Source organism: Penicillium hispanicum, assembly GCF_028827665.1.
Source record: "Penicillium hispanicum strain IBT 35686 chromosome Unknown utg000002l_segment0_segment0, whole genome shotgun sequence".
In the NCBI taxonomy this organism is placed as follows: Eukaryota; Fungi; Ascomycota; class Eurotiomycetes; order Eurotiales; family Aspergillaceae; genus Penicillium; species Penicillium hispanicum.
In genome coordinates this window covers 1570535-1596626 of record NW_026623194.1, presented here as the reverse complement: position 1 = coordinate 1596626, position 26092 = coordinate 1570535, and the positions used below count along the sequence as shown (strand labels likewise).

General features: G+C 51.5%; 8 protein-coding genes across 8 annotated transcripts; 2 read left to right on the top strand and 6 right to left on the bottom strand.

Annotated features, from left to right (window-relative positions):
• Positions 1-820: 820 nt before the first annotated feature.
• N7459_002300 (class I myosin myoA) lies at positions 821-7168 on the top strand (the record flags this gene model as incomplete). Its single annotated transcript, XM_056941485.1, has 11 exons — positions 821-1397; positions 1457-2013; positions 2509-2806; positions 2864-2982; positions 3049-3285; positions 3364-3409; positions 3479-5659; positions 5713-5804; positions 5856-6103; positions 6156-6694; positions 6747-7168. The coding sequence occupies 11 exons, from the start codon at positions 821-823 to the stop codon at positions 7166-7168; spliced, it is 5316 nt and encodes a 1771-aa protein (XP_056803340.1).
• Positions 7169-7659: 491 nt separating this feature from the next.
• Positions 7660-8395, bottom strand: N7459_002299 (uncharacterized protein; the record flags this gene model as incomplete). Its single annotated transcript, XM_056941484.1, has 2 exons — positions 7660-7797; positions 7862-8395. The coding sequence occupies 2 exons, from the start codon at positions 8393-8395 to the stop codon at positions 7660-7662; spliced, it is 672 nt and encodes a 223-aa protein (XP_056803339.1).
• A 1713-nt stretch (positions 8396-10108) lies between these two features.
• On the bottom strand, positions 10109-12345 carry N7459_002298 (uncharacterized protein; the record flags this gene model as incomplete). The annotated part of the gene is made up of 17 exons (XM_056941483.1): positions 10109-10244; positions 10309-10419; positions 10471-10629; positions 10680-10701; positions 10757-10800; positions 10848-10883; positions 10937-11013; positions 11063-11207; positions 11252-11466; positions 11521-11543; positions 11600-11656; positions 11714-11790; positions 11840-11847; positions 11900-11937; positions 11994-12025; positions 12087-12196; positions 12262-12345. 17 exons carry the CDS (start codon positions 12343-12345, stop codon positions 10109-10111), a joined length of 1374 nt encoding a protein of 457 aa, XP_056803338.1.
• A 958-nt stretch (positions 12346-13303) lies between these two features.
• Positions 13304-14422, bottom strand: N7459_002297 (alkene reductase; the record flags this gene model as incomplete). Its single annotated transcript, XM_056941482.1, has 1 exon — positions 13304-14422. One exon carries the CDS (start codon positions 14420-14422, stop codon positions 13304-13306), a length of 1119 nt encoding a protein of 372 aa, XP_056803337.1.
• A 1685-nt stretch (positions 14423-16107) lies between these two features.
• On the bottom strand, positions 16108-18360 carry N7459_002296 (WD40 repeat domain-containing protein; the record flags this gene model as incomplete). The annotated part of the gene is made up of 1 exon (XM_056941481.1): positions 16108-18360. The coding sequence occupies one exon, from the start codon at positions 18358-18360 to the stop codon at positions 16108-16110; it is 2253 nt and encodes a 750-aa protein (XP_056803336.1).
• A 3225-nt stretch (positions 18361-21585) lies between these two features.
• Positions 21586-22901, top strand: N7459_002295 (oleate delta-12 desaturase; the record flags this gene model as incomplete). Its single annotated transcript, XM_056941480.1, has 3 exons — positions 21586-21642; positions 21705-22479; positions 22534-22901. The coding sequence occupies 3 exons, from the start codon at positions 21586-21588 to the stop codon at positions 22899-22901; spliced, it is 1200 nt and encodes a 399-aa protein (XP_056803335.1).
• Positions 22902-23247: 346 nt separating this feature from the next.
• N7459_002294 (uncharacterized protein) lies at positions 23248-23909 on the bottom strand (the record flags this gene model as incomplete). The annotated part of the gene is made up of 3 exons (XM_056941479.1): positions 23248-23309; positions 23384-23727; positions 23791-23909. The coding sequence occupies 3 exons, from the start codon at positions 23907-23909 to the stop codon at positions 23248-23250; spliced, it is 525 nt and encodes a 174-aa protein (XP_056803334.1).
• Positions 23910-24568: 659 nt separating this feature from the next.
• On the bottom strand, positions 24569-25801 carry N7459_002293 (phosphotransferase family protein; the record flags this gene model as incomplete). Its single annotated transcript, XM_056941478.1, has 2 exons — positions 24569-25249; positions 25298-25801. The coding sequence occupies 2 exons, from the start codon at positions 25799-25801 to the stop codon at positions 24569-24571; spliced, it is 1185 nt and encodes a 394-aa protein (XP_056803333.1).
• Positions 25802-26092: the final 291 nt, after the last annotated feature.

Genomic DNA, 26092 nt, shown 5'->3' with positions numbered 1-26092 from the left:
TTAACTGCTCCTCATACTGCCAGATCAATGGGCCCATGGCGTATATCGTGACGGCAACAGGATGAGAGGCTAGTCAGAAGATCTGGCCTCAGCAGCTATCCAAAGCCCCGAGTGAATACTATATCAGGGAGTACCATAGATTTATTGGAAGATGATTGTCTTTGGCTTTCGAATTCAGTATAAACATGTACAGTGAGAGTGAATATCATACAAGGTCAAAAGTAGAAACTGATTGGGGATGCCTGAGAGGCTAGGCAGTCCCCCCCGCGATCATTGTAGATAGTTTCAGTATGTAGGTCTCCTCTCTTCCTCTCCCTAGTGCATGTATTTATTTGGTTCTGCCTCGATTTTCAGGTCTTGATGTAAACCTCTCGGTTTCTTCTGTTCTCGGGCGTATCCGACCTGACCTTGCACTCGACCAGCCTCTCTGTGCCACCAGAAAGCGCATCACCGCTCTACAACATGGCGTTGCTCAGGATGTATTGACTGGTCGATTTACTGGATGAGACACGTCAGCGACCTGAAGCTTATATTATCTCCCAAAACCTATGCAAACATGATTAGTGAAAGGGTATCAACCTGCACACCTTACATACGATAGGAAAGAAGTGTTTTACAAGCAGCAAGCATGATCTGGCGCCGCCTGAGCGGTGAAGGATGCATTATTCCAATTATGGCACCACGGTTTATCATCCATGGATGCAGCCCAACGATAATCGTCCTCGTGTATCGATCTCTGAGATTACCAAACCCATGCTCACTTCTACACTTTACTTTCCGACCGCGCCCATCATCATCCCTCCAGCAAATCTTCACCCAGATGGCTAGCACCCAGATACCAACGAGTAGCGAACCAGCCACAGCATCACAGCCCTCGGAGGGCAATGGTACAGTAGACTTCGGTGATTTTGTGAGAAACGAAGACGAAGAGCTTGATATTGAAGAGGATGCCGAGCCCTGGTCTCATTATGACGAGGAGATAACACCGCACGTATTCTATCCCATTTGTGTTGGAGAAGTGCTTCATGGCAGATATCTAGTCGAACACAAACTCGGCTTTGGCGGCTTCTCAACCGTCTGGATGGCTCACGATCTTCAGGACAAGAGGGATGTGGCATTGAAAGTAATGTCCCAGGGAGACTGGGGAGACAAGGAGCTCTACATACAAGAGAAAATTGTTCAAAATGTTCGGGACGCTTCTCACTTGGTCACCTACCGGGCGACTTTCCTTCTCTCTGGGAAGAAGTCTCATCACAGAGTTCTAGTTCTTCCCTTGATGGGACCATGCGCTCAGCCTTTGATCCTGCGAGATATGTCGATGCCCACCCGCATGTCCGCTGCTAAGAAATTGCTCATGACGGTGGAGAACCTACACCAAGGTGGAATTGTGCACCGGGGTGAGTGATAGATGCCTCCATCTTTCTTCTTGATTCCTATACTCACGGTAGACGGACAGACTTGAGTGACAGAAATTGTATGTGGGGCATGGCTCCTCTACATCATCTCGACAGGAATGCGAAATATGAAATCCTCGGTCGGCCACTAAAACAAGTCATACCATACATCGACCTCTGGAAGCAAGGGGAGCTTGTTCGGCCTCTAAGAATTCCAGAAAACCAACGCACAGAGGATTTCCATCTCGGTGATTTTGGCCTCGCTATGAAATTAGGCGACACCATGGGCCAGCACGGCTATCCACCCAAGGAATACTGCTCTCCAGAGCGACTTCATGGGCAAGAGCCAAGTTTTGCCTGCGACATGTGGAGCTATATGATGATCTTCGCAGAGCTCTATCTTGGCTATGTGCCTTTCCACGGTTTTTTCGAGGGTGGAATAGTAACGAGCATCTTCAAATGCTTGGGTCCGCTCCCCGAGGAGTGGAAAGGTCTTTACCAGTTTCCCAAGGGCCTTGATTGCTGGTATGATCCGACCCAATCACCCGATCCCAAAGAGAGTCTTGTGTCAAAAATCGCACACTTTCGCCCTGATGCCGATCCCGCTGAACGAGAACTTGTACGGTCGATTATGCTGAGCGTACTCACCTATCATCCGGAGAAACGCCTGACGGCAACACAACTTCTACGGGATGCTTCATTCAGAGCTCTGATGGAGAAGTATGATTGTTGATGTGTTCTTGGTGGAGGTTTTGGTGTTGCCTTAGGCTTTTTCCAAGGTTGTTACACTTTAAAATATGGTACAAGGCAGCAGCCAACTGGCTATCCCGGTATTCACTTATCGGGCAGGTTATTTCGGAAAGATGTGTGTTGCTGGAAGGAGACAAAGGCTATTGAGACTATGGTTGCCTGATATATGAGCCTACCGGTATCTATCGATGCGATTTGCGTAGAAGTAGCTCTGTAGCGACTACATTGACATGACATCCATTGAACCCGCATGTGTGGGGGCCGTTGCCGTGGGGAATGGAGTATCCCTCCAGCACTGGATGTAGTTGAATAGATCTAATACACACCTCGCCGGTGGCGCTTAAAACTCTGATTCCAGTGTCAGAAGCTACCAGGCAACACCCACGCAAGAACTCGGGGGCGCTTACGAATCCTGGCCATTTGGGCGGCGTGGAGGACGTTGACCATGCCCAATGACGTCGATGATGCTATTCTCGACGCGCACGAGCCACACCGTTGTGGCTGTCGGCGAAAAGAGATTTCCAAGGCCGCGAGCAGCAACACCGCGACACGGCCAATGGGGGGCAATGCGGTATTGGATGGTTGGAGCCGAAGTGCCGAGTTGAGTGTAGGAGGGGAAATGCGATTTGCCCCTGAGGCAACGGGAAGCGCGACCCAGAACCGTAGAGACCCTTAGTGTGGCGCAGTGGGTTTGATTGGGTCTGCCTACGTAAGTCCAGCTTCCCTTCCCTTTAGACCACTCTGGTCCTCCTGCGTCCTCCCCTCCAATTCCAACCCCCCGCCTGCCTCGGACTGGACTGCTCTCCCAGCGCGCGAGATCTCCGGTTCACACATCATGGTGAGTGCCCTCTGCCCGCGATATCCCACATCCGCGCTGGACTGACCCCGCGGCTGCGCTTTCTAGGGTCAATCACGACGCCCCGCAGGCGGCGAGAAGAAGAGTCGCTTCGGCCGCTCTAAAGCGGTCGCCGACGTGGGTGATGGCCGACAAGCCGGGGGAAAACCCCAGGTCAAGAAGGCCACCTTTGAAAGCACCAAGAAGAAGGAGATCGGTGTTTCGGATCTGACGCTGCTGAGCAAGATCTCCAACGAGGCGATCAACGATAACCTGAAACTCCGTTTCGAGAACAATGAGATTTATGTAAGGGCGCGCTGGTCCATACGAATTGCGGGGTGGTGATGCGCAGATAAGGAGCACACGCTAACGGGCTGATCCCAGACCTATATCGGACATGTGCTGGTCTCCGTCAATCCGTTTCGAGATCGTAAGTGTGCCCCCGCGAACGGGTAGGTAAGGTGGGAACGATGACACTGACATATTTTATCAATCTAAGTTGGCATCTACACCGACACTGTCCTTGAATCCTACCGCGGCAAGAACCGTCTCGAAGTCCCTCCCCATGTATTCGGAGTCGCCGAGTCCGCCTACTATAACATGAAGTCCTACAAGGACAACCAGTGTGTCATCATTTCAGGAGAGTCCGGTGCTGGAAAGACGGAGGCGGCCAAGCGTATCATGCAATACATTGCCAGTGTCTCGGGGGGCTCCGATTCCTCCATCCAGCAAACCAAGGACATGGTGCTGGCTACAAACCCTCTGCTGGAGTCGTTTGGTAATGCCAAAACATTGCGCAACAACAACTCCTCCCGATTCGGGAAGTATCTGGAGCTGGAATTCAACGCCAACGGTGAGCCCGTTGGAGCCAACATCACAAACTACCTGCTGGAGAAGTCACGAGTCGTGGGTCAGATTACGAACGAGCGCAACTTTCACATCTTCTACCAATTCACCAAGGGCGCACCGCAGAAGTACCGGGATAGCTTCGGCGTGCAGCAGCCCCAGTCTTATCTCTACACCAGCCGTTCGAAATGTTTCGACGTGCCCGGAGTCGACGACGTTGCCGAATTTCAAGATACAGTGGATGCCATGCGGGTCATTGGTATGAGTGACGGGGAGCAGGACAACGTTTTCCGCATGCTGGCAGCGATTCTGTGGATCGGAAACGTCCAGTTCCGCGAGGATGACTCAGGCAATGCATCCATCACGGACCAGTCGGTGGTGGAATTTGTCGCATATCTGCTGGAGGTCGATGCTGCCCAGGTCAACAAGGCCCTCACGATCCGTCTGATGGAGACTGCGCGTGGAGGCCGCAGGGGTTCCGTTTATGAAGTGCCGCTCAATACCGTCCAGGCTTCGGCAGTCCGGGATGCTTTGTCCAAGGCGATTTATTTCAACCTGTTCGACTGGATCGTGGGGCGCGTCAACCAATCGCTGACTGCTCGTGGATCTGTGACCAACTCGATTGGTATTCTGGATATCTATGGCTTCGAGATTTTCGAGAAGAACTCTTTCGAGCAGCTTTGCATTAACTATGTCAATGAGAAGTTGCAACAGATCTTTATCCAGCTGACTCTGAAGGCGGAGCAGGATGAGTACGCCCGCGAGGAGATCAAGTGGACTCCCATTAAGTACTTCGACAACAAAGTGGTGTGCTCTTTGATCGAGGACAAGCGGCCCCCTGGCGTTTTCGCTGCTCTGAACGACGCTTGCGCTACCGCGCACGCTGATTCTGGTGCAGCCGACAACACTTTTGTTGGCCGTCTGAACTTCCTTGCGCAGAACCCCAACTTCGAGGGCCGCCAGGGCCAGTTTATTGTCAAGCACTATGCTGGTGATGTGAGCTACGCTGTCGAGGGCATGACGGACAAGAACAAGGATCAATTGTTGAAGGATCTGCTGAACTTGGCGGGATCCAGCAGCAACCAATTTGTTCACACTCTTTTCCCTAACCAGGTGAACCAGGACGATAAGCGTCGCCCGCCCACTGCCAGTGACAAGATCAAGGCGTCTGCCAATGACCTAGTCGCGACGTTGATGAAGGCTCAACCCTCTTACATCCGTACCATCAAGCCAAACGATAACAAAGCCCCGAAGGAGTACAATACTGGAAACGTGCTTCACCAGATCAAGTATCTGGGTCTCCAGGAGAACGTGCGCATTCGTCGTGCTGGCTTCGCCTACCGTCAGACCTTCGATAAGTTCGTCGAGCGATTCTACCTGCTGTCCCCGAAGACTTCGTACGCTGGTGACTACACATGGACTGGGGATGCTGAGTCTGGCGCGAAGCAAATCCTCAAGGACACTAGTATTCCCGCAGAAGAGTATCAGATGGGTATCACGAAGGTCTTTGTCAAGACACCCGAGACTCTCTTCGCTCTGGAGGCAATGCGAGACCGTTACTGGCATAACATGGCCATTCGTATCCAGCGTGCTTGGCGCAACTACCTGCGGTACCGTATTGAGTGCGCGATCCGCATTCAGCGCTTCTGGCGCCGCATGACTGGCGGACTGGAGTTCATCAAGATACGTGACCAGGGACATAAGGTACTTCAAGGACGCAAGGAACGCCGGAGAATGAGTCTTCTCGGCTCCCGCCGTTTCCTTGGTGACTACCTTGGGATCGCCAACCCAGGTGGTCCTGGGGAGATGATTCGCACCAGTGCCAATATCAGCAGTAAGTTGATGCCTGATGCTCGATTGTTTCTCATCTAAAACTCCGTCGCATAGGCTCCGAAGATGTCCTATTCTCTTGCCGTGGAGAGGTGCTAGTGTCCAAGTTCGGTCGTTCTAGCAAACCCGCTCCTCGTATACTAGTCCTTGTACGTTTCCTGTTTTGCGACCTCTCGAGGAAACAACTAACACAGTGCTAGACCAGCCGACACGTATACATTGTGGCCCAGAGCATCGTTAACAACCAGCTTGTCATTGCGTCTGAACGCACCGTCCCGATCGGAGCCATCAAGGCTGTCAGCACTTCCAACTTAAAGGATGACTGGTTCTCGCTTGTAGTAGGGGCCCAGGAGCCCGATCCGCTACTGAACTGTGTTTTCAAGACCGAGTTCTTCACCCATCTGTCAACCGCCTTGCGCGGATCCCTCAATCTGAAGATCGGCGAGAGGTGAGAAAATCTCGATGGTGTGCACATACTCGACGACTGACAACAAAACTAGCATTGAATACAACAAGAAACCCGGCAAGATTGCCACGGTTAAGGCCGTCAAGGACCCAGCGGCTGGCAATGTTGATAGCTACAAGAGTAGCACAATCCATACTAGCGCTGGTGAACCCCCCAGCTCCGTGTCAAAGCCGACCCCGCGACCGAAGCAGGTTGCTGCTCGGCCAGTCACTAAGGGCAAATTGCTTCGGCCTGGTGGTCCAGGGGGCGGTCCCTCGAAACTGTCTGCTGCTGCTCGGAGACCAGCGCCGGCCGCACAGCCTCTACCTCAGTCCACACCTCGTCCTGCCGCTGTTCCTCAACCGGCTGCACAGTCTCGCGTTGTTCCCCAGCCTGTCGCTGCCGCGGTCGCCACACACACTCGCACCGAGTCCGCAAGCTCGGTGAGAGCGCCTCCTCCACCGCCGCCATCCGCACCTCCTGCCTCGAAGAAGCCCACCGCCAAGGTCCTATACGACTTTAACAGCGACCGCTCAAACGAGCTCTCCATCCGCACGGGCGAGATTGTACAGATTGTCTCGAAGGAAGGAAATGGTACGTACCTGCCAGCCTTGGCCTGCATATCATATAGACTGACCACGTCCAGGATGGTGGCTATGCATGAACATGACCACTTCCACCCAAGGCTGGACCCCCGAGGCCTATCTCGAGGAGCAAGTAGCAGCCATCCCCAAGCCCGCTCCCCCGCCACCCCCGGCCGCTCCCCGAGCTACCGCCAGCCCGGTTCCCAACGGTGCCGGAGCTGCCGCGGTCGCCGCTGCAAAGACTAAGCCTGCACCTCCTGCACCTCCTGCCAAGCGCCCCAATATGGCTGGCCGCAAGGCAGCCCCTCCGCCTGCTCCCCGAGATAGTGCCGTCAGCATGAACTCGGGCGACTCCTCGGGTGCAAGTGGCCGCGGCACCCCCAACAGCACGTCTAATGCAAGTCTAGCTGGTGGCCTGGCCGAGGCGTTGCGGGCTCGCCAGAGCGCGATGCAAGGCAAGCATGATGATGACGACGAGTGGTAAAGTGGCCTTGGCTTTGTCGGGTCACGGTTGTTGGATGCCTTTTCCTTGCGCTTAGCGTTGACCATGTTCATGTTTCTCTTTGATTCGATTCCTCTTGTCATTTCCCCCTGCTGCGATGTGCTATTTGGCGGAACCGAACAGATCCTGGCATGTGCGTGTATTGCATTGCATTTCATGCGGGCTCTACGTGATTGATGGATAGGTCATTCTACGATTTCCAAGCATGGGCTGGCGGGCTTTCTCGCAGTGGTCGGTAGGGTTTGGTATGGGCCGAGGTTCTACGTTCTACAATAGGAAGAAGTTTGCGTTTCAAATATATACCATGGCACTGGAATTCATGAAGTGAGCCCTGCTTGTAGACATTCATGTATTGGAATCATCAAGCTAGACAATGCCAGATATCCGATCATCAAATTCAGCCTCGTCCATACCCGTTCATCCAAGCCTCATGGCACGCAAACTCCGGAGATAGTGCGTCAGACAGTTCCCATCTACGACAGGAACTTGCTCGCCAGACCCATCAATCCACTGGGACCACCAGTACCGCCGAGTCCACCGCCGCCGCTCTTCATAAACATCTTCAGCGCAGTCTCAGCAGCATTGTTGACAGCAGACTGCTTGTCGCCGACCTACACAACATTAGCCCAATCAACCCAAAGGCAAAACCACATCCAAAGAAAGGGAAAGACAAACCATATTCGCCCCGGATCCAGCCTTCTCATCCCACAACTTCCCGGCCTGCGCCATCGCAAGCCCAATCAACTTATTCTTATCCATACCCCCATCACCCCCACCACCAGCACCGCCGCCGCCAGTAAACATCTTCAGCGCCTGCATCGCCGCGCCGGCACCCACAGTCCCCGAGTCATGCGTGCGCTGGCCCTGCCCCTGCCCTTCATCGCCGCCGTACATCGCCGCATGCGACTGCACCGCATGCTGCTCGTCGACCTCGTAGCGGCTCGGATCGGCGTACTCGGCCTTGCGCTCCTGCAGGAAGTTCAGCGCGGAGCCGAACAGGCCGCTGTCCGCGGACGAGTGGTGCTGCGCGGCGTGGTGGGCGGCGCTGCTGAATTCGTTGTCGGAGGACTCGTAGCGGTCCGGTCCGGTGTAGCGGGTGTCGTGGTATTCGTCGGGGCGGGAGGGGCGGTCGGTGAAGTCGGCGTTGTTGTCGTAGTAGTTTGCGCCGGAGGAGCCGCCGCCGCCGTATTCGGAGTTGTTGTAGGACATGATGGTGTGTAGAGGGGGATGGAAGAGTGGGAGGTGGTCAAGGAGGGGACATGGACAGGGTTCAGATAAGGACGACCCGTCGCGGGTGGGCCAGGAGGCAGATGACTAGCCCGATTAGGAAGGCGGTTTTAGACTGTCTAGTAGGATTAATACAGAATAATAATTTTGATGACGTGGTGTACTGCCGAGTGCTAAACAGCACAGATCGAAAGAGATGAAGAAACAGGAAGGGATCTACGCGATGTGCGAAGAGATTGAAGAAAAAACTGCACTGGAGAGAGGAAGGAAAAGAGAGCTAAGAGACGAAGCTATTTACATGCTGCGCACGTGGGAGCTGACTGCCTAAGGCTGCCATAGCCGTCGAATTTACATGAAATATATTGTAAAATACCTAGATATCTACTAAATATCTAAGGGATATATAATAGACTATCGAGTAGGCCCTAGGGGCCTATTATATATTATATAATATCTTTGTAAATTTATTAAAGTTCTTAATTATGTAGAGTTTATTAGTTATTTAATAAATATTAAAATATGTATTAAATATAAAATTATATATGGACTAGCTATCTCTGCGGCGTATTAGCTAGGGTTGCATTCGCCCGATGCAAATGAGGGATATTCTCCGCTAGAGGGTGAAATTAGGATAAGAACTTGGCTTGGTTATGTACTCTTGGATTGGTGAGATCTGTTAAGCCTCGGAATCTTGTATAGGCCTTATTAATATTAACTCAGGACTCTTCATATGACCTTTGGTCGCCTATGCTCTATTCCTGAGTCATATATACAGACCAATGCACCTTCTAAAGATATTTGAATGTTATGTTCTGTTTCGAAAAGGGTGCCTTGCCCCAATTAGATAGAATTGTAGGCAGGGGTTGATCTAAGCCCAACGCAATTAGAGGAGTTCCCAACCCAATGAATAATAGGTTAATAGTCATTAAGCGAAGGAAGCATCAACGGCAGAAAAACTTTAGTAGCGACAATAAACCAAGGGTTGATACTAGTGGTCGTATCAAGACAGAGAATAAGTCAAAAACAAATCTTTGATTGCACTAATGACCAAAAGAGATTTTAATTGGCACTGTTCCAAAATCGATATAGCTGGCGCCCAAAATCAATCACTGTCGCCGAAAATGTATTAACTTCAAAAGTCCTTAACTTCGATACCTTCCTTTGGCTCACTAGAGATGCTGGAGAAGTTTCAATTGAAGATTCTGACTAGGTAGCTCCTCTCTGACTTTCCATGACTGAGGTCAACATCCTGCGACCTATGGGGGGCTCTATTGCCAGTCACGAGTTTAGAAACGAGACGACAGGAGCACGCACGGCGACAAATCAGCATACTGGACCTAGGTATGAAGGGTCGATACCATCCGCCACTAGGGAGTAGAGTTTCACCATCTTACAGATTTCCTGCTGCATATTTTCCGGCAAGTCGACCGAACGTAAGACATCTGAGAGCACTGTTGCATGGTGGATCTAAATTGAATTTTCAGTACACAGGAACAACGCACCGTTGATGATCTACTCAGAGTGTCAAGTTCAGAGGTAACCATACTCTTTTAGTCTGTCAGCATGGTTTTCTTCAATCACAGAACATCGGGTAAGGCTTACCTCATTGTAATAAAACCCGCTGAGTTCACCAGCGCAGTAAAGTCCTGAGGGCGACGGGTCGCGTCAGCAAGCTTCACATGTTCATGCAGATATTTAATGGATTTCCCAGTCATTGAGAATATGGAAAATTATACCAGGAATAGGGGTACCCGTCATGGAGAGCACACGGGAATCCAGATCGACCTTCAGTCCTCCAAAAGTGAACACAATTTTTGCTGTCAGAGGATAACTAACAGCCATGGATCAGTATCCGTGGTACTTCAGCAGAGTATATGGCCTCAAAGGATAATTACCCATAGAAAGGAGCCACTTTAATCGGAGCGGCCCAGTTGGTCTTGTTAGGAGTTAGGCCGGAGGTGCTCTTGCCATCAAGATTCATAGTGTTGAATTCTTTGTCATTGATCCTGCCATCAGACATTAGTATACGACTCCAGGATTAACTGTATATGACATACGAAGCATTGAATTCGTTCACTGTATTCTTCAGTTCTTGAGGAACGAGGCCAAGTTTGACGGCAAGTTCTTCAATCGTATCGCCCTTCTCGGGATCAAGGTCAGTGGTGTCATATACCCAACCTGGTCGGAATCGGTCCATAATTGGAGCGTCGGTAATACTCGGAGACAATTAGACATTTCGTTTGCAGAATGGACCTATCAAGCTCACAAGTATGCTTTTTGATTTTGGTCTACGGTTCACGTTAGCGGTGTATACTCGTATTTCTGACCAACCTCGATACTTACTGCGCCATGTCTCATAGGCAATGACTTCGCAGGTGGCGAACAGGCTGCTTGTGTCAGTTTTAAATTTCCACAAGCCGGGTAGGGAGCATACGATCGATTTCCTTCGTCGTAGAACCGCTTGGAATGTCTGAAACAGGTATGAGCCATGATCCTTTTTTTTTCTTGACAATTAGGGCATACTCGTTCACGATAATACCGAAGCTGTGGCCCCAGACCGTTGCCTCTGGCTTCGAAGAGCGAGTATCGACAAGCTCACACTATCATGGTTTTAGTGGGTCCTATGAGGTCTGAATTAGAGAAACCTACATGAAGGCCATGGAAGGAACCCGCTGTTTCCGCGCCAACTTGCAAGCCCATCTTGAGGCCAAAGCCTGTGTTATACTTAAGACCAGGAGCTACCAAGCCAAGTTGTTCGGCTCGAGGCCCAACGTATCGGCCCAACCTTCCATATCTTTTAGATTCATATCATATCAAGCGAGTTCTGATGACACTCACATTTCTCTGTTACCCTCGAAGCCACCGCATGCTAGCATTACTTGATTACCAAACACTTTGGTAAAGTGGCCGTCGTTCTTTCGAACCTTGACGCCACAAATGGTACCGTCTTCTTGGGTCAGTAGCTCCTCCGCATTTGTCTCCCACATCATGTCCACGTTAGGAAAGGACAGTATATGCTCGATAAGCTTGAGGATTATGGCATATCCGCCACCCTGATCGTAGGTATTAGATATTGGCTAGTACAACACTGTTATGAGGACGCGTACTTCTCCCTTTGCGAAATTCTGGCCTGGAAATCCTTTAGTATTTTGTATAGTCTGAAACGACATTTCTCACTCAGCTTACCAGTATTGAATCCAAGGTAGACATTGTTCTCGTCTTGGTGTTGGACCATGATTCCGTCTATAAGAAGGGGTCAGTGTTAGCCCAAGCAAATGAGGAGCTTCCGAATCTGTTTACGGTCCAAAAGAAACTTCACTGTGTTAGGAACTTCAACTTCCAGTTTCTCGCAGTAGGCCTGATCAGCAAGCCCATTGCTGTTGCAATTAGTGAGTGTAAAACCTTTGGCCTAGCAGCAACGCTAACCTGACAAGCTAGAGACTAGTGAGTCACAAAGAATAGAACAGTCATTTGCCCAGAACTTACCTTCATCTCATCCTTGAAGTGGCTATCGAACTTGTTATCTATACAGTATATTAGCAAGCTGGTATTCACTCTGCGATTACCTTGTGCAACACACTCTTGTCCAACCGAAAGAAAGCCGGGGTCCATCTAAACAAGCGCGGTAAGCACATTGATGTCTCGATTACCACCAAGACTCGGAAGTCTCTACCTGCTGGCACCGCATCGTTCTCCATCTTTACCGGCCTCTATCAAGGCGACTTTGCCGGTCTTTCCCTGAAACTTGGTATCTTCAAGGAAGTTCAAAGCAGTCATACACCCCTAAGCGTCATCATAAGAATCATCATGAGTAACTTCATCTCAGTACATATATTTATCAAACTTACAGCGAAGCCAGAGCCAACCACAACAAGGTCGTACACGGGGTTGGTATCCGGAAATTTATCGGCAGACGAACTGATTGTCGACATAATGCGAGTTTTCTTCGAGATGGTTGTCGATATAGGCCTTTTGGAAAGAAATATATCTCGGTCTCCACAAGAAATAAATTGGTGACAGACAAGACAGATCATGGGAAGGGCTGGGGATGTAAAAAACCACACAATTTCGGAGAACTCTCTGGCCAGAAATAGAAAGTGATATCAGATCGGGTTTCGGCACAAAAAATGCGGGATCTTCCCAAGCTGCTTGCTCTGTGGGAGACTCCCCCTATTTCCCCGACGGAACAGAGTCCGGAATCTCTTCTATCTGGGTTTCTTGGCACCGGCCAAGGTGGGGGCAGCCTATCTCCCCGTCGGAATATAGAGCTTGCCGCATCTTACCGATCCGTACGCAATTAGAAGATTATACTCAAAAAAAGGAAGGAGGAAAGTACAGTGTCTTAAACATATTATCCCGATTTCCTGCTGATCATCAATCTTACTAGAGTTTCGACTGGATACTCAAGCACTTGATCTCGACCACTTTCTATAATAGTCTATAAGTTTTTTGGAAAAAGACTTCAGTACTATTTATGGTGTAAATATTCGACTGAATTTACATCGACAGAGGTTGGAAGTCCTTTCCATGGCTTCGGGACAATAGCCCCAGCCACTGTTCTTTGATTGTTCTTTTATGGACACTTCAGCTTGAAAGGTTCAAATGTCGATATTGAGGCCCTAGAAACGCATGATACCCAACCCACCTCTGCAGGTTCAGCTCTCTAGGCTCGATTCCCAGTTCTCAGCAATAAAGAAATTTCGAAGCAGGAAGCATGCACACGAGGAAGAGTACGAAATCGACAGAAATCAATTGACTTTCTAATACTCGAAATAACGCCCCCAATCAGTTTGGAAGGCTATTCATTTAATTGGAATTCTAGCGCTATACATAATGGTCATAATATGGATCATTGCCAGAATTGGACTTAAAGAAAGCAGGGGAAGTCGCTCAAGCCGCAACCTCAACGGACTTCTTGAACTCCTCGCTAAAGTCATAGTCGATGTAACCATTGGGATCCTTCAGAGCATAGAAGGTTCTCCGGTCGTACGGGACCAGCGGGAGGTTCTCCTTCAGGCGGAACACCAGATCCGGGTTGGGGACCCAAGAACGGCCGAAGCCAATCAGAACGTCGTGATCCTTGTATTTTCCCTCAATCGCCTCGAGTGCGGTGTCTCGCTTGTAGCCACCAGTGACAATAACGGGGCCGGCCTTCCTATAGGCCTCAAGGAAGAATTCCAGCGACTCGGTGTTGCCCTCGCCGTGGAAGTCCTGGTTCCCGGTAACGCGGGCCTCGACGACGTGAGTATAGGCCAGGCGGAACGAGGCGACGGCACGAGCGAAGTAAGCAAACTGCGGTTTGGGGTCGGCCATCTTCATGCCCTGGAATGTGCTATACGGGCTGAAGCGGATACCAGTACGGTCGTTACCGATAGCATCAACCACAGCACGGACGACCTCAAGCGCGAAGCGAGCGCGGTTCTCGATCCCGCCGCCCCAGCGGTCTGTACGCTTGTTACTAATGTCCTGATTGAACTGGTCGATCAGATAGCCGTTAGCGGCGTGGATCTCGACACCGTCGAAGCCAGCGGCGATTGCGTTCTTAGCTGCCCGTGCGTAGTTGGCGATATAGGCTTGGATCTCTTTTTCCGTTAGGGGGCGCGATATTGGGGCGTCCTCGGCAGCCTGTGTCTCGCTGCTAGAGACCAAATCGAAGTTGCCCTCGGCCTTAAGCACCTCCGGGTCGGCGACACGACCCAAGGCCCACAGCTGCATGAAGATGTAGGAACCCTTGGCGTGCACAGCATCAGTCACTTCCTTCCAGCCAGTGATCTGGGCATCAGTATAGATGCCCGGTACGTTGGAATAGCCACCGGCCTCCGGGGAAATAAAGGTCGCTTCCGTGATGAGCAGAGTGCCGGGGACCGAGCCACGCTGGGCGTAGTAGTCCTTGACGAAGGGCAATGGGACGTGCTGGTCGTCTGCCCGGAAGCGGGTCATCGGGGCAAGGGCGACGCGGTTGGCGAGCTCCATGTGCCCCACGCGGATGGGAGTGAACAGCTTGGACATCGTGTCTCGTTCGGAGGTTCAGATAATGTCGATGGGAGAAGACAGGGTGCGGTGGGAAGACTCGACTCGATTGAGGGGGTGGATGGATCAATTGGCAAGTAGGTTGACGACTACCCAGATGGCCGTTGTGGCTTTATACGGTTGAATCGTCTCGCACGAGCTCACACGACCCACATGTTGATTTCAAAGCAATCGGCGCAATGGGTGAAGCCCTTATGGGGTGACCAACGTTTTTTCTGAGCGGGCTTGATCCGTCCCAAGGGTTGGGTGGAGCCGCCATGAAGGCTTAGGCTTTCGGTCACCGCGTACAGACGATTCTCGTTGATTGGTCGATCGTAACGGCGCAATTGGTCTCTCTATCTAGTATGCATGAAAGGTAAGCTGCTACTCGAGATACGATGCCGGGAGATTGTATGGAACTACCTTGGCGCGCTAAACCTAGAAGGGCATAAGCCGGCGTGTTGCTATATTTCTGCGCCTAGGATCAACTCGAAGAAAGCCCTTCCGTTGCTCCTTTGCATAATGCTACTTTTTAGTGCTCCGGTCGGTTAATAATGCCTCAGCAAAGGATTTCAAATCGAAGGTGCTAGAGTAACCGTATTAGGTATGATTGGTAGCAGGTACATCACCCTGCTGCGGGTCATTCCTAACTCCGCGGCTCCAGTAGTAGTAGGAGCTCGCACGAGAGAGTATGCTGAGAAAGGCCATGGTTTTTCGATACCCTAAACGTCCCACAATAGTAATATTCCACAACACGCTTCATCGCGGGAACGCTTGTTTCCTGAAAGACTATGATCTTCCGTACCTTAACGATCCCACGATAGTAAGCATCCCACGACACACCCGATCGTCGGATCATCTGCTTCGCGGGATCGCTTACTTCCTAAGAAAGGCCATTGTTTTGTTAATATAATTTTGCTAGTGCCTATAGCAGCAGTTTGGTCCAGAAACCGTGTCACAGGTGCTACCACGGCTAGTGAAGGATCATTCACCATTTATAACGTCATCTCTAGTGGAAAGGAAATCTAGTTCTAACTAGCTACCCCAACACATCGTCAATCGTAGGGTCAAGCTTGTGCTGCATGAAATCATAGTTTGTACCATCCTTATTGTCGCATTTTTCGCTTTTCCAATGGCGAAGGATTGCTTGGTGTGAGATACAATAACAACTAGTTTGTATATGAGGTATATCTACTATGGTTTCTGTTGAGATAAGTGATTGTCTGATTATTGATTGAGTAAATTCTTAAGTTATTCTCAACGAGGGCGGGACGCCTTATAAATATCACTTCCCAATCCCTGCCGCAAGGTTCAGCTACCGTGATAGTCAACAGTTTCCGGACGAGATTGGGGGACGATTCGGCGATGGAGTGAGATGGAGCTGGAATGGAGGGGCGATGGAGGCGGGGTTTATTTATGTCGCGACGATTTGATTGCTGCGATGTGGCGGGGCGGTGGAGCCCGATCAGATCGTGGCGATGATACATCAAGTGATACATGCAGGATGAAGTGGTGGTGGCATAGGCCAACGCTAACAACCGTGACAGGTCGCATTCACCGTGGAGCGTACATTCTATCGGAAAAGTACATAGTGCAGACCAACAACGCCAGATGACAGAATCAAATACCCAGGGTATCAAATGCAGAACAACAGGCTTAGACAAGAAAGAGAAAGGGTGAAGAGACTACAACACAAAGGCGTCATGCTCTCGATCCGACAGATTGCGGAGGAATCGTAAGGACCGCTCCTGCGGGCTCAGCACACACCGGTCGTCAAACTCCAGGTCGGCCTCATGCACCCATTCGTTCGGGAGATCAGCCAGGCCGAACGAGCCTCCCCACTGGCGACATTCATATTGCATGAACCCGCCAAAATGGGGGTCAGTATTGGCGACCCAGATGGAACCGCCATCCGGGGCGTAGTCGGCGCCGCCAATCTCGCCGAAGAAATCATGTACTTGGCGCGTTTGGAAGAGTTGGGCATCGATGATCGAGATACGATCTGCAGGCTCAGAGCAGAGTAGGGTCCGGGGGCCACCACCGACCGGGGAGAAGCGCAGCGATCGATAGCCAGCCACGTCGGAATCGATGGTTTCGAGCACACGCCAGGTGCGGGCATCCCAGATGATCACCGTCTTGTCCTGGTTGCTGGTGGCAATGTGACGCATGTCCGGGGACCAGGCGCAGGCAAAGCCAAAGTCGCGGTGGCCACGCAGTGGGTGGACTGGGCGCCCGGTATCTGACTCAATCACCCACGCATCTGGCGAGTCTCCGATCACCACGCGGAGACGGCTATCCGGGGAGGTGGCCGTGCAGTTGATCGGACGCGAGAGCTCCTGGTCGGACAAGAAAATGTTGGTTTCGCAATCCAGCACCCGCAGATGTCGATCATTGGACGCAAATACACAGATGGGCGACCGGCCCGATCGGTTGCGAATGAGATCCACGTGGTTGGTGATACCGTCGTTGAAATCCGGGGTCACCAGCCCCTTGGCACCAGAACCCTCGTTACTCGCAGCCCGCAATGCATACTCGCCAGAGAACCCTCCTGCGACGGTCAGGCCGTGTCCCGATTTCATGCTCGAGATTTTGACAGGACCGAGAATCCCGGCTTCCGGCTCGGGCCGACTGAGATCAATCAAACAGTGAAGACCACCCACGGCTGGCGTCCAGGAGTATATTTTCGACCGACTGGCAAAATGAACGGTGTTGTAAGTGGGTACAGACATCAGATTGCGGAGCTGGAAGTGCTCGATGGATGCCCTGTGTTCGGTATGCATGCATTTGGCCTGGAAATAAGTTTCTTCCTCCGGCAGTTGTTCTGCGTGGGCAACGTGCAAATAATCGAGATTATGGTACGAAGTATACCACCGATCACGGAGTTTCCGCGCATCGGACCGCTTCACCTTCAGTGCTTCCATCCAGGGTATTTGTTGCAGGTCAAAGTCGTGCCCGGAGTTTGGTGGTCTCTTGATGGTGATTGGAGGTTGCCAATTCATCATTTTAGACAAAGGGCGAAGCTGCCGAGGAATCCTGTTTTCGGAGTGGAAACCATGGGGGATGATGTTGGACTCCACCATCCAGCGTTGAATGAATTCGTCGATAGTAAGGTTTCTTTCATAAGTCGTCGTATGAATGATGGACGCAGGATGCGGGTCTGGTTGCTCCTCGGCCTCAAAAGGACCACCGGGGGCAGTGGCATTGCCTGGTAGCTCCGAAAAGCCCATACTGGGATGATCATAACTAACATCTTGGTAAAATTCATCCAGGTTCACATCATGCGTGGCAGACTCTGGGGAGTATGGTGCATTGCGTAGGCGGTAGAATTCCTCTTCGCCGGGATAGAATTTGATCAAGTCCTCCAAGTCGTCGTCAGAGCTGGAAGATGGGGAAGTATAGTTCTCCTCCAAGACAGGTTCATAGTCCATCATTTCTGTTGTGTAGTCGGCGTCGTTGAGATTCGCAATGGTGGCCACATTCTGCCTGGTGGGAGTGCGTTCAATCAGGTCCTGTAAAATGCTCACCATGTCCACATCGCTTTCAATTTTCTGCGACTCGGACGACCGTTCCTCTTTAGAGAGCGCCGACTCTGGCCGGTGGGGATAGGAGGGTGCATCGGTAGATGATTCCATGCCAGCCAAGGCCGGCGAGCTGACATGGTGTAGAGACAGATTGCTGCCTGTCATTGCATGAACCACTTCCGACACCAGGAAGGAGCTGTTCTCCGGGTTGACCGCATGTGGATACTGCGACACCGCCGCGAGAGCCGCAACCCCCACATTGTGCAACCGCCGATCGTCCTCAGCCGGGACACCAGTCCAGTTTGTCGAGGGCGCTTCAGATCCCACATCCATGCTCACTCTTTCCAAGTTCGCGGAAGTATCATCGTTGGCGGCAGCTGGTCTGCCCTCAGGTGAATCTGATATGTCGGTATTCATGACTCGCAGGTGCGCTGAGACTCGAGTACTGTCACATGGGACATGGCGAGGCGTTCTCGGATGGTGGTCAGAATGCGAAGGCCTAGGTGCAGATTCGTTGCGGCCACTAAGCATAGCCCGGCATGGAGAGAAGAAGCTGCAGGATCCCGAATGGAGGGGAGCAGGGGAAGGCAGCAACTAAAACTCCAGGTCGCAGCAGCTCCGACAAAGAGCGAAGGAGCTAAATGGCGGGGTTAGCAGGAGAGAAATGCCCAACCCACAACGGCGACAACGAACGTTCTCGGCGAAACGGAAGAATTGAAGGCGACCAAGTCAGGCACGGCGCAGGCGGTCCACACGACCCAAGGCCAAAATCACGCAGAGTGAAGGGTGATTGGCGAGAGCGGTTACACGGGCTGAAGGAAAGCTCAGCACAGTATCTTTGATCCCACCGATTCCTGGGGTTTAGGAACTGGCGCAATGATCAGTTGCCTGGCTGACTCGCACTGATGTCTCCACAGTGCGTGGCGTGCTCAGTCCCAGTCGCCGACACTGCAATGACTGATGTGATGCGACGGTTGGACTCGGCGATGCGATAAGATCCCAGCGCGAGAGAGGGGTGAGCGACGTCCCACCCGTAAATATTACTAAGAAAGCGAGACCCCTCGTTCGGAAGTGGGCAGACTGGCCGTTGACTCCAGACGAAGATGCCAATGGGACTGAGCGCAGACGACCGCCGTTATTCCCGGCTAGCGACTTGTCAGCTTCGGCCGGGTGGTGTTGGATGCGCAGGAGGATCCCGAAGCACCACCGGAGCTTTGCACGTCGGGCGATCGGGATATGACAGACGACAAGTAGAACGTGGCGAGGGGAGTGGAGGACGGAGCGATCGAGTTTCCAGTCGGGGTCGCTGAGGTATCGTGAATGAGAATTCCGATGGTGATCTGATCCCAGGATGTGAAGCGGCCGATAAGCGGGATGTAGGATGACGAAAAGGGAGAGTGGAGAGTGGAGAGGCGACAGATGCAACCCGCGAATCACGAATCCACGGTGATGGTGGCAGTGCAGCGTGCAGCTGCGCGAAATAACGTTGGCGAGGGCCGCCTTGCCAGGGCTGACGCGATGGTGCGAACGGGAGGTGAGAAAGCGCGAAATAATCCATGGATGTCGAACGGAAGTACTCGTGGAAGTACTCCATCCATAATCAGCCAGTACTAACGGTACTTCCAAGATGCGATACCTACCTAGGTAGGTATTCCTCGTGTGTTAGTCAGCAGGCCGCGCCTTCCAAGCTTGGAAGGTTCCTCGCGTTGCAAATGATCCTGGATCATCTCATCCAGTCATACAACCTTGGAAGTAATCGATGCCTGTCCCCGCGAGAAGGTCTCGATTTCGGAACCCCTTCTGAACCCAGCATGGCGTGGATCCTGCAAATCACAAACGACGCACTGCAGATCCCTGTCAAGCCCGGCGCTTTGATCCGTTGGGCATCCACGCCCTTTCGCGACTGAGTCCATGTCGGGGAGAACATGGCGACTGCCCCGCTGGATTTCATACAACCGCCTGAATGGCTGATCGACCTTTCTCATCTGGCCGAGAATCCGGCAAGATCGAGGCGAGGAACATAGAGGCCCGATCATCCAGCTTTCCAGAGTGCCGTCATGGCTATGGGTGACAGCCTCAGAAGCAGTCACGCAACATTTCGAATACCACAGAGCTGATCCTCGTATTGTCCATACTCCAGGCCTCTACCACTTGATTGAATCCAATAAATCGTCAGACCTTAACGGTCCATCTTCATGGAAGATTTGAAACTTGAAAAACGTGGATCGGCCCGCCCAGAATTTGTGCCTCGTATGGCCAACATAGTCCTGTGCCCGAGTCGGATCTGAGGCGACAAGAGGCCCGGCCTATTTGCTCGATGTCGACATTCGTACCAGGGCCTAAGAAAGTGAACCAAGTATTTGGTACAGCTCTACGAATCCACATGCTACAGCGGTGGATAATTCCACGCAGTTGCTCGTTCAGTAAAAGGCCCAAGAATGAATAATAGGACGCAGTCCAGGCGTACTCTGCACTATATACCATACCAACCAACGTGATAGACAGAATTATCAACCTATGGTCATTGCTGTTCACGTCTAGGCCACCTTTGGCTTCTGCGACAGTCTGCGCCACAGATTGGGGGCTAAGGATTCGAATCGGAAATCGTACGACACCAGAAGCACCTAACAATAGACTCTAGATCGGAAGCAAGCCCATCATAAGTTCAACCAGGTCCTAGTGTACGGCGGGAGATTCCAGCATATTCAAGAACACAGTGGCCTCACGCATCCACCCTCGTCGCTGAAAATGGAATAACCGGGGGAGCATTTCTCACATACCTTGCTTCTCCTTTTTTATGGATTGGTTTTTTGTTGGGTTTTGGAGCTTGGCCCACACTCTCCTTCCGGCTAGCTGCTCCATGTCGCCTTTTACCCATTCGATCAGTTGAGTCAACAACTTCCCCTATTATGCAAAGCTCTCTTTTCTTCCCACGCTTCTCGCTACCATGAAGATTGTCTCCAGATCAATTGACTTTCGATCTTGTTGGAATTACCTCCGCACTCAAGCTTCCGAGTCTATAGTCCCAATGGATGTACAGTTAATGCGAGGACGGGCGATCATTCGAAAATTCCACTTGGTCGAAGCACCAACCAACCAACCAGAAGCTATCTATTTACCCAATGGACGCCAAAAAAAAAGCCGACTGTGCTCAATCCAGCAAAAAGAAAGACATCCTGTCAGGGGCAGCCGTGCAAGCTAGCGAATAGGCTCAAACCTAGCAGTGCCACCCGAGCCTATCAGAACGAGCAATCCGTGAGACGGGATAGTGCGCTAGTCTCGCCGACAGAGATTTCTCCACGCGCATCCCGCGAAAATCAACGTCCATCCAACGGTTCTGTTGGGCGGTTAAGCGAGTTCCAAGGATTGCGATCCAGGAGGAATGGGCCGCGCGGTGGCATTGGCCCGGCGCCCGTGTCCATCCGTGGATAGGGGCCGCCACGCTCTAGAAAGGGGCTAGAAAAGGGCTCCGCATAGGGCTCCAGAATGAGGGTACTCCAGGGACCAATCAGTCTGGCATGCGGTTCATATAAATAAAAAATTTCGATAGGAGGCGGGATCCTTGTGTTCTGCACTCGAATCCGGTTTTTTTTTGGTCTGCTGGGAGCACCTTTAGATGATATTTTGGATGCAGATATCGATATGGCCTCGACAATTCAGACAGTGGAGCCGGTGATCCAATTGAAGGGTGAGGTGGAGGTAGGTCTAGTGGTGTCTTCCACGACGACACCTGCATGGTACTGGATGCTGACAACTGCTAGGCAAAAGATGTCACGTATGGGTTTTTGCGGGACAAGATCCCCAAGCATTGCTTTGAGCGTTCTGCAGTCACTTCATTCGCGTATCTGCTGCGTGATTGTGTCTACGCATCGGCGCTAGTATGGCTGGCTCTGAAGATTGATCTTCTGCCGACGCCAGCGCTCCGAGCTGCTGCTTGGATCCTGTATGGCTTTGTCCAGGGCTGCGTCGGCACTGGCATGTGGATCGTGGGCCATGAATGTGGCCATGGCGCCTTTTCGGAGTTCACTCTGCTGAACGATGTTGTCGGATGGGCGGTGCACTCGCTGCTCATGGTGCCGTACTTTTCGTGGAAGATCACCCACGCCAGACACCATCGCTACCATGGCCACATTGATAAAGACGTGGTCTTCGTGCCTCCGACAGAGGAGGAAGTGCAGAACCAGAAGCCCAGCTTCTACAGCAAGGCCGTGGAGCTTGTTGAAGAGACCCCTCTCTACCACGCCGTCACTCTGCTCGGACATCAACTGTTCGGATGGCAGCTGTATATGCTGTTCAACGTCAGCGCCGGCAACAAGAGCCTGCCTCCCAAGGGCGAAGGCATCAAGAAGTTCCGCAACAGCCACCTGGACCCGCTGGGCTCCCTGTTCACGAACTCGCAGACGCATCTCGTGGCGATTTCGGACTTGGGCCTCTTACTAGTCGGAAGCACGCTGTACTACCTGGCAACGCAGATGGGTGCATGGAAGGTTGCGCTGCTCTACGCCGTGCCCTATTTCTGGGTCCACCACTGGCTCGGTAAGATCGACCTTCGCATCCAACTTGACCAACTTCCTTTCTGACCTCCACCAGTTGCCATCACCTACCTGCATCACACCCACCCTTCGGTGCCGCACTACGACGAGAAGGCATGGACCTTCGTCAAAGGCGCTCTGTGCACGGTTGACCGACGTTTTGGCTTTATTGGCCGCCACTTCTTCCACGAGATCATCGACTACCACGTCATCCACCACCTGTTCCCCCGCATCCCATTCTACCACGCGGAGGAGGCGACTAATGCCGTCGTGCCTTTCCTTGGGAACCAGTATCGTCTCGACGAGGGCATGTACCTGAAGTCTCTGGTTGACACCTTTGGTACCTGCAAGGTCGTGTCGAATGCCGACTCCGAGGGTGCATTGCACTGGAAGCTGCCGCAGAGCGCCAGCAAGAAGCAGAACTAGGCCGTGTTGCACACTGCCCGTCTTTCTGGGTGGTTTTGTTTGATTGTTCTATTTGCATTTGCATCCCGTGTGTATAGACTCTATGTGCACCGCACAGCATAGACTAGATGAGAATAGACGATATGCTATATATCTCTGACCGTGAACCCGGTGTCGATACAGCGATGGAGGTGCATTGAAGGGTATGCGAATACTGGCCCAGCGATAGTACGAGCTTGACCCTCGTGACCTACGGCTTTTTATTGTGCTCTGGCCGCTCAAATTTCACCTGGTTTCATGGGCTTGCTGGCATCCGAGAACTCCACTTCGTACGGGTGTCTTTAAACGGTACCTGAGAGCACCATGGTCACTCCGAGACGTGACAGTTGGGCTCCTCACGAGAACTCTCCTTGGACAAATAATCCAACCCTATTGAGACCCTCATTAGCCAAAAGTTTAATGAAGGGGCAGAATGTATGCTAAGGTGAGTATCATTTTCTTACAGTCTTGAACTTTCTGGCAGATGAGTCCTCGAGCAGGCTTCCAGAATAGCTTCAAGTTTTCACCTGGCTGGGGCTTAGAGAAATCAATCTCGACCACCCGAAGCCTTCCATTTCCGGTGTTTTGTTCCTCCTGGTTTGGCTTGTTCTTCTGGGTATTTGTAAATGCAATGAATTCCCTGTTCCGGACCCGAACAGCATTCAGCCACTCAAGTTGCTCTTCGTTGTCAAAGAACGCCTTCGATACTATCTTCCCAATAAAAAACCAGAATGCCCAAAGCTTGTTGAAGTCGTAGGGAACTCCCGCGACAGACTGCATGATCGAGTCGAATCTTTTATCAGAAAGCCTTGAGCAAATTAGTTAGCAGTCGGAAAGTAGAACGTCTATGAATACACCAACTGTCACTCACTGGACCACAAAATGGCTGATATCTGCTGCGAGAACAGATTTGTGTCGGTCCTCGGTAGTCACGTTGACTGTAGGGACTGGGGCTGTGATAGCTTTGTCATCTGGAAGAGTCTCATCCATAGTGGTCTAACTCAGTTGCTAGAAGATAAATGCAATATGGGATCAGATATTCTTATAAGATCATGGGTAGGACTGCGAGGATGCGACCAGAGCATGGATGTTGCGTCGTGGTTAAATAATTATATATAATGTAGGTGGATCAGGTGACCTATACCCCGCGGGCTGTAATGTTTTTCTCCTTGCATTTTATGCCGCTTGGAGGATTTATGAACCTGACCGGTTCCCGAGGCCTTTGGTTTGATTGCGTTTCATAATATCTCTCCCTGGTATTTGAAGTGGTGGGTGGGCTTTCCCATCTGAGCTGCCGCCGTTTTTATGAGGGCGCTCAGGCTCAGGCTCAAAGAGCTACCTGTCGGAATGGGTGTGAGGCCTCGCATTAATTGATTGGGTCCTCTCCTAATCTGACACTAGGAAGGTAGCTCCAGCCTATCTCTCCTGGTTTGGGGTCTTCGGCGCGAGAGCAGGCGAATCCTACACAGGAGTACCCACAGCCTACTGCTGTCTCCCGACAATACGTATACCGAACTTTGGGTGGAAATTTGGATCTTTGGACTTGGATTAAGGCCACAGGAATTTGCAATCAGGTGATGGATCATACTGATTCCGAATGTGCTATGTGTATGAAGACCGTCAAAAGGGATTCCAGTGTGCAGTACTGTTCAACGCGCATCAGTTGTCCGTAACAGCCTGCAATAATATCCGACTTTGCCATCCTCTTTGTAAAGCCGGATGGAAGTGGCGAGGTTCTGTGCTTCGTGGGAGGCCAAAATCGTCGACAGCTTGCTGTCAAGTGCCTTTTTACCCTCGGCCTCCTTAACGCATTCGACGTATTCCCGCCGTTCCTTCCAACGTTCCTGTATCTCCGCAATAACAGGATACCCCTTATGATCGTATTTGGATGGTAGGTCAATTGGCGGCGGGACAGTGTACAGGAACATAGGGAACTGCACTACTTCCCATGGAACAGTACCGGCTCCGTCCCAGTCTATGACCGAGAGAATGTTGCATGCATTATCAATAATGATATTGCTGTGATAGAAGTCAGGATGGTAAAGGGGAAACGGCCCGGTGCTTATAGAAAGTCTATTCAGTGCCTCCTTGAACTGGGTTGGAAACTGTCGAATGGATAGGATAAGTCCGTCTGCCAGGTCAGGCGGCACCTGGGAACGAATTGCATCTTCTCCAGTAGAGAATCGAACAGCTTGCGCCCAAGCTGTGAAATATTCCTGTGCAGTTTCAAATGGACCACCTAAGCCAGGTACCGGGCCAATATCGTAAGAGCCGTCCTCTAGTTGAGAAACCAGACCAATCTTGGGAAATCTGATTGAGGCCATAGTCGCCTACTATCAGTTAGGTACATAATTCCCGAGACTGGATCTTGGTTATACCTGTATATCGGCAATATCGTTATAGAATTTTGCCTTATATCGTGGAGGAATCTCTCTGGTATGCGCTTCTGGGCCGCTGAACGCATTCATCGCCGTGCTCCCCGGAATAAACTCCATGATCATGAATACACGTCCAACACGCTCTTGACATGTATAGTATCCGAAGACCTTTGGTACCGGAATATCCGTCCTCTCTCGGATAAGAGAAAGCGTGTGCATCTCTGAAAGCAAGCGACTCTTGGAATCTGGGGTTGCCTCCTGCAATTGGATACGTGCAACCCATTTCACTCCATCCTCAAAGGCTAGAAGCCGCACGAGGTGCAGCCCACCCATACTGTAGATTGGAGGAATCTCGCACTTCAGGGCTCGTCGCTCGCTCGGATTCAGGTGATTCTGGTGTGGCCCGTATTTGATGCTGATTGCGTAGTCTTTGAGCGCACCCCAATCGATTTGAGGAATGGAAGGCTCCAGGCCAATGTCGGCCTTCCAATTGATGTCACCCATATTGACGGCAAGATTACTTGCGAAGTGGATGAGGCGAGCTTAAAATGTGAATGTGAACGGACCTTGCGGTATTTATGCAATTCTGGGAGAAATGGAAAGGCGGTGACGAATGTGACTTTGCATACATTTTGGTATGCGTAGGGTCCTCTTTTCTAGGTCTTTTGTTGGAGAGCTTGAAGCACTCAGCCTCATGTTATCGCCGACGCTCTGTTCTAGCACGTCAAGGGTCACATCTAAGGAGCAGGGATGATAATAAACGATGCTCGTTTTAGATCAATATAGTAGTCGGTC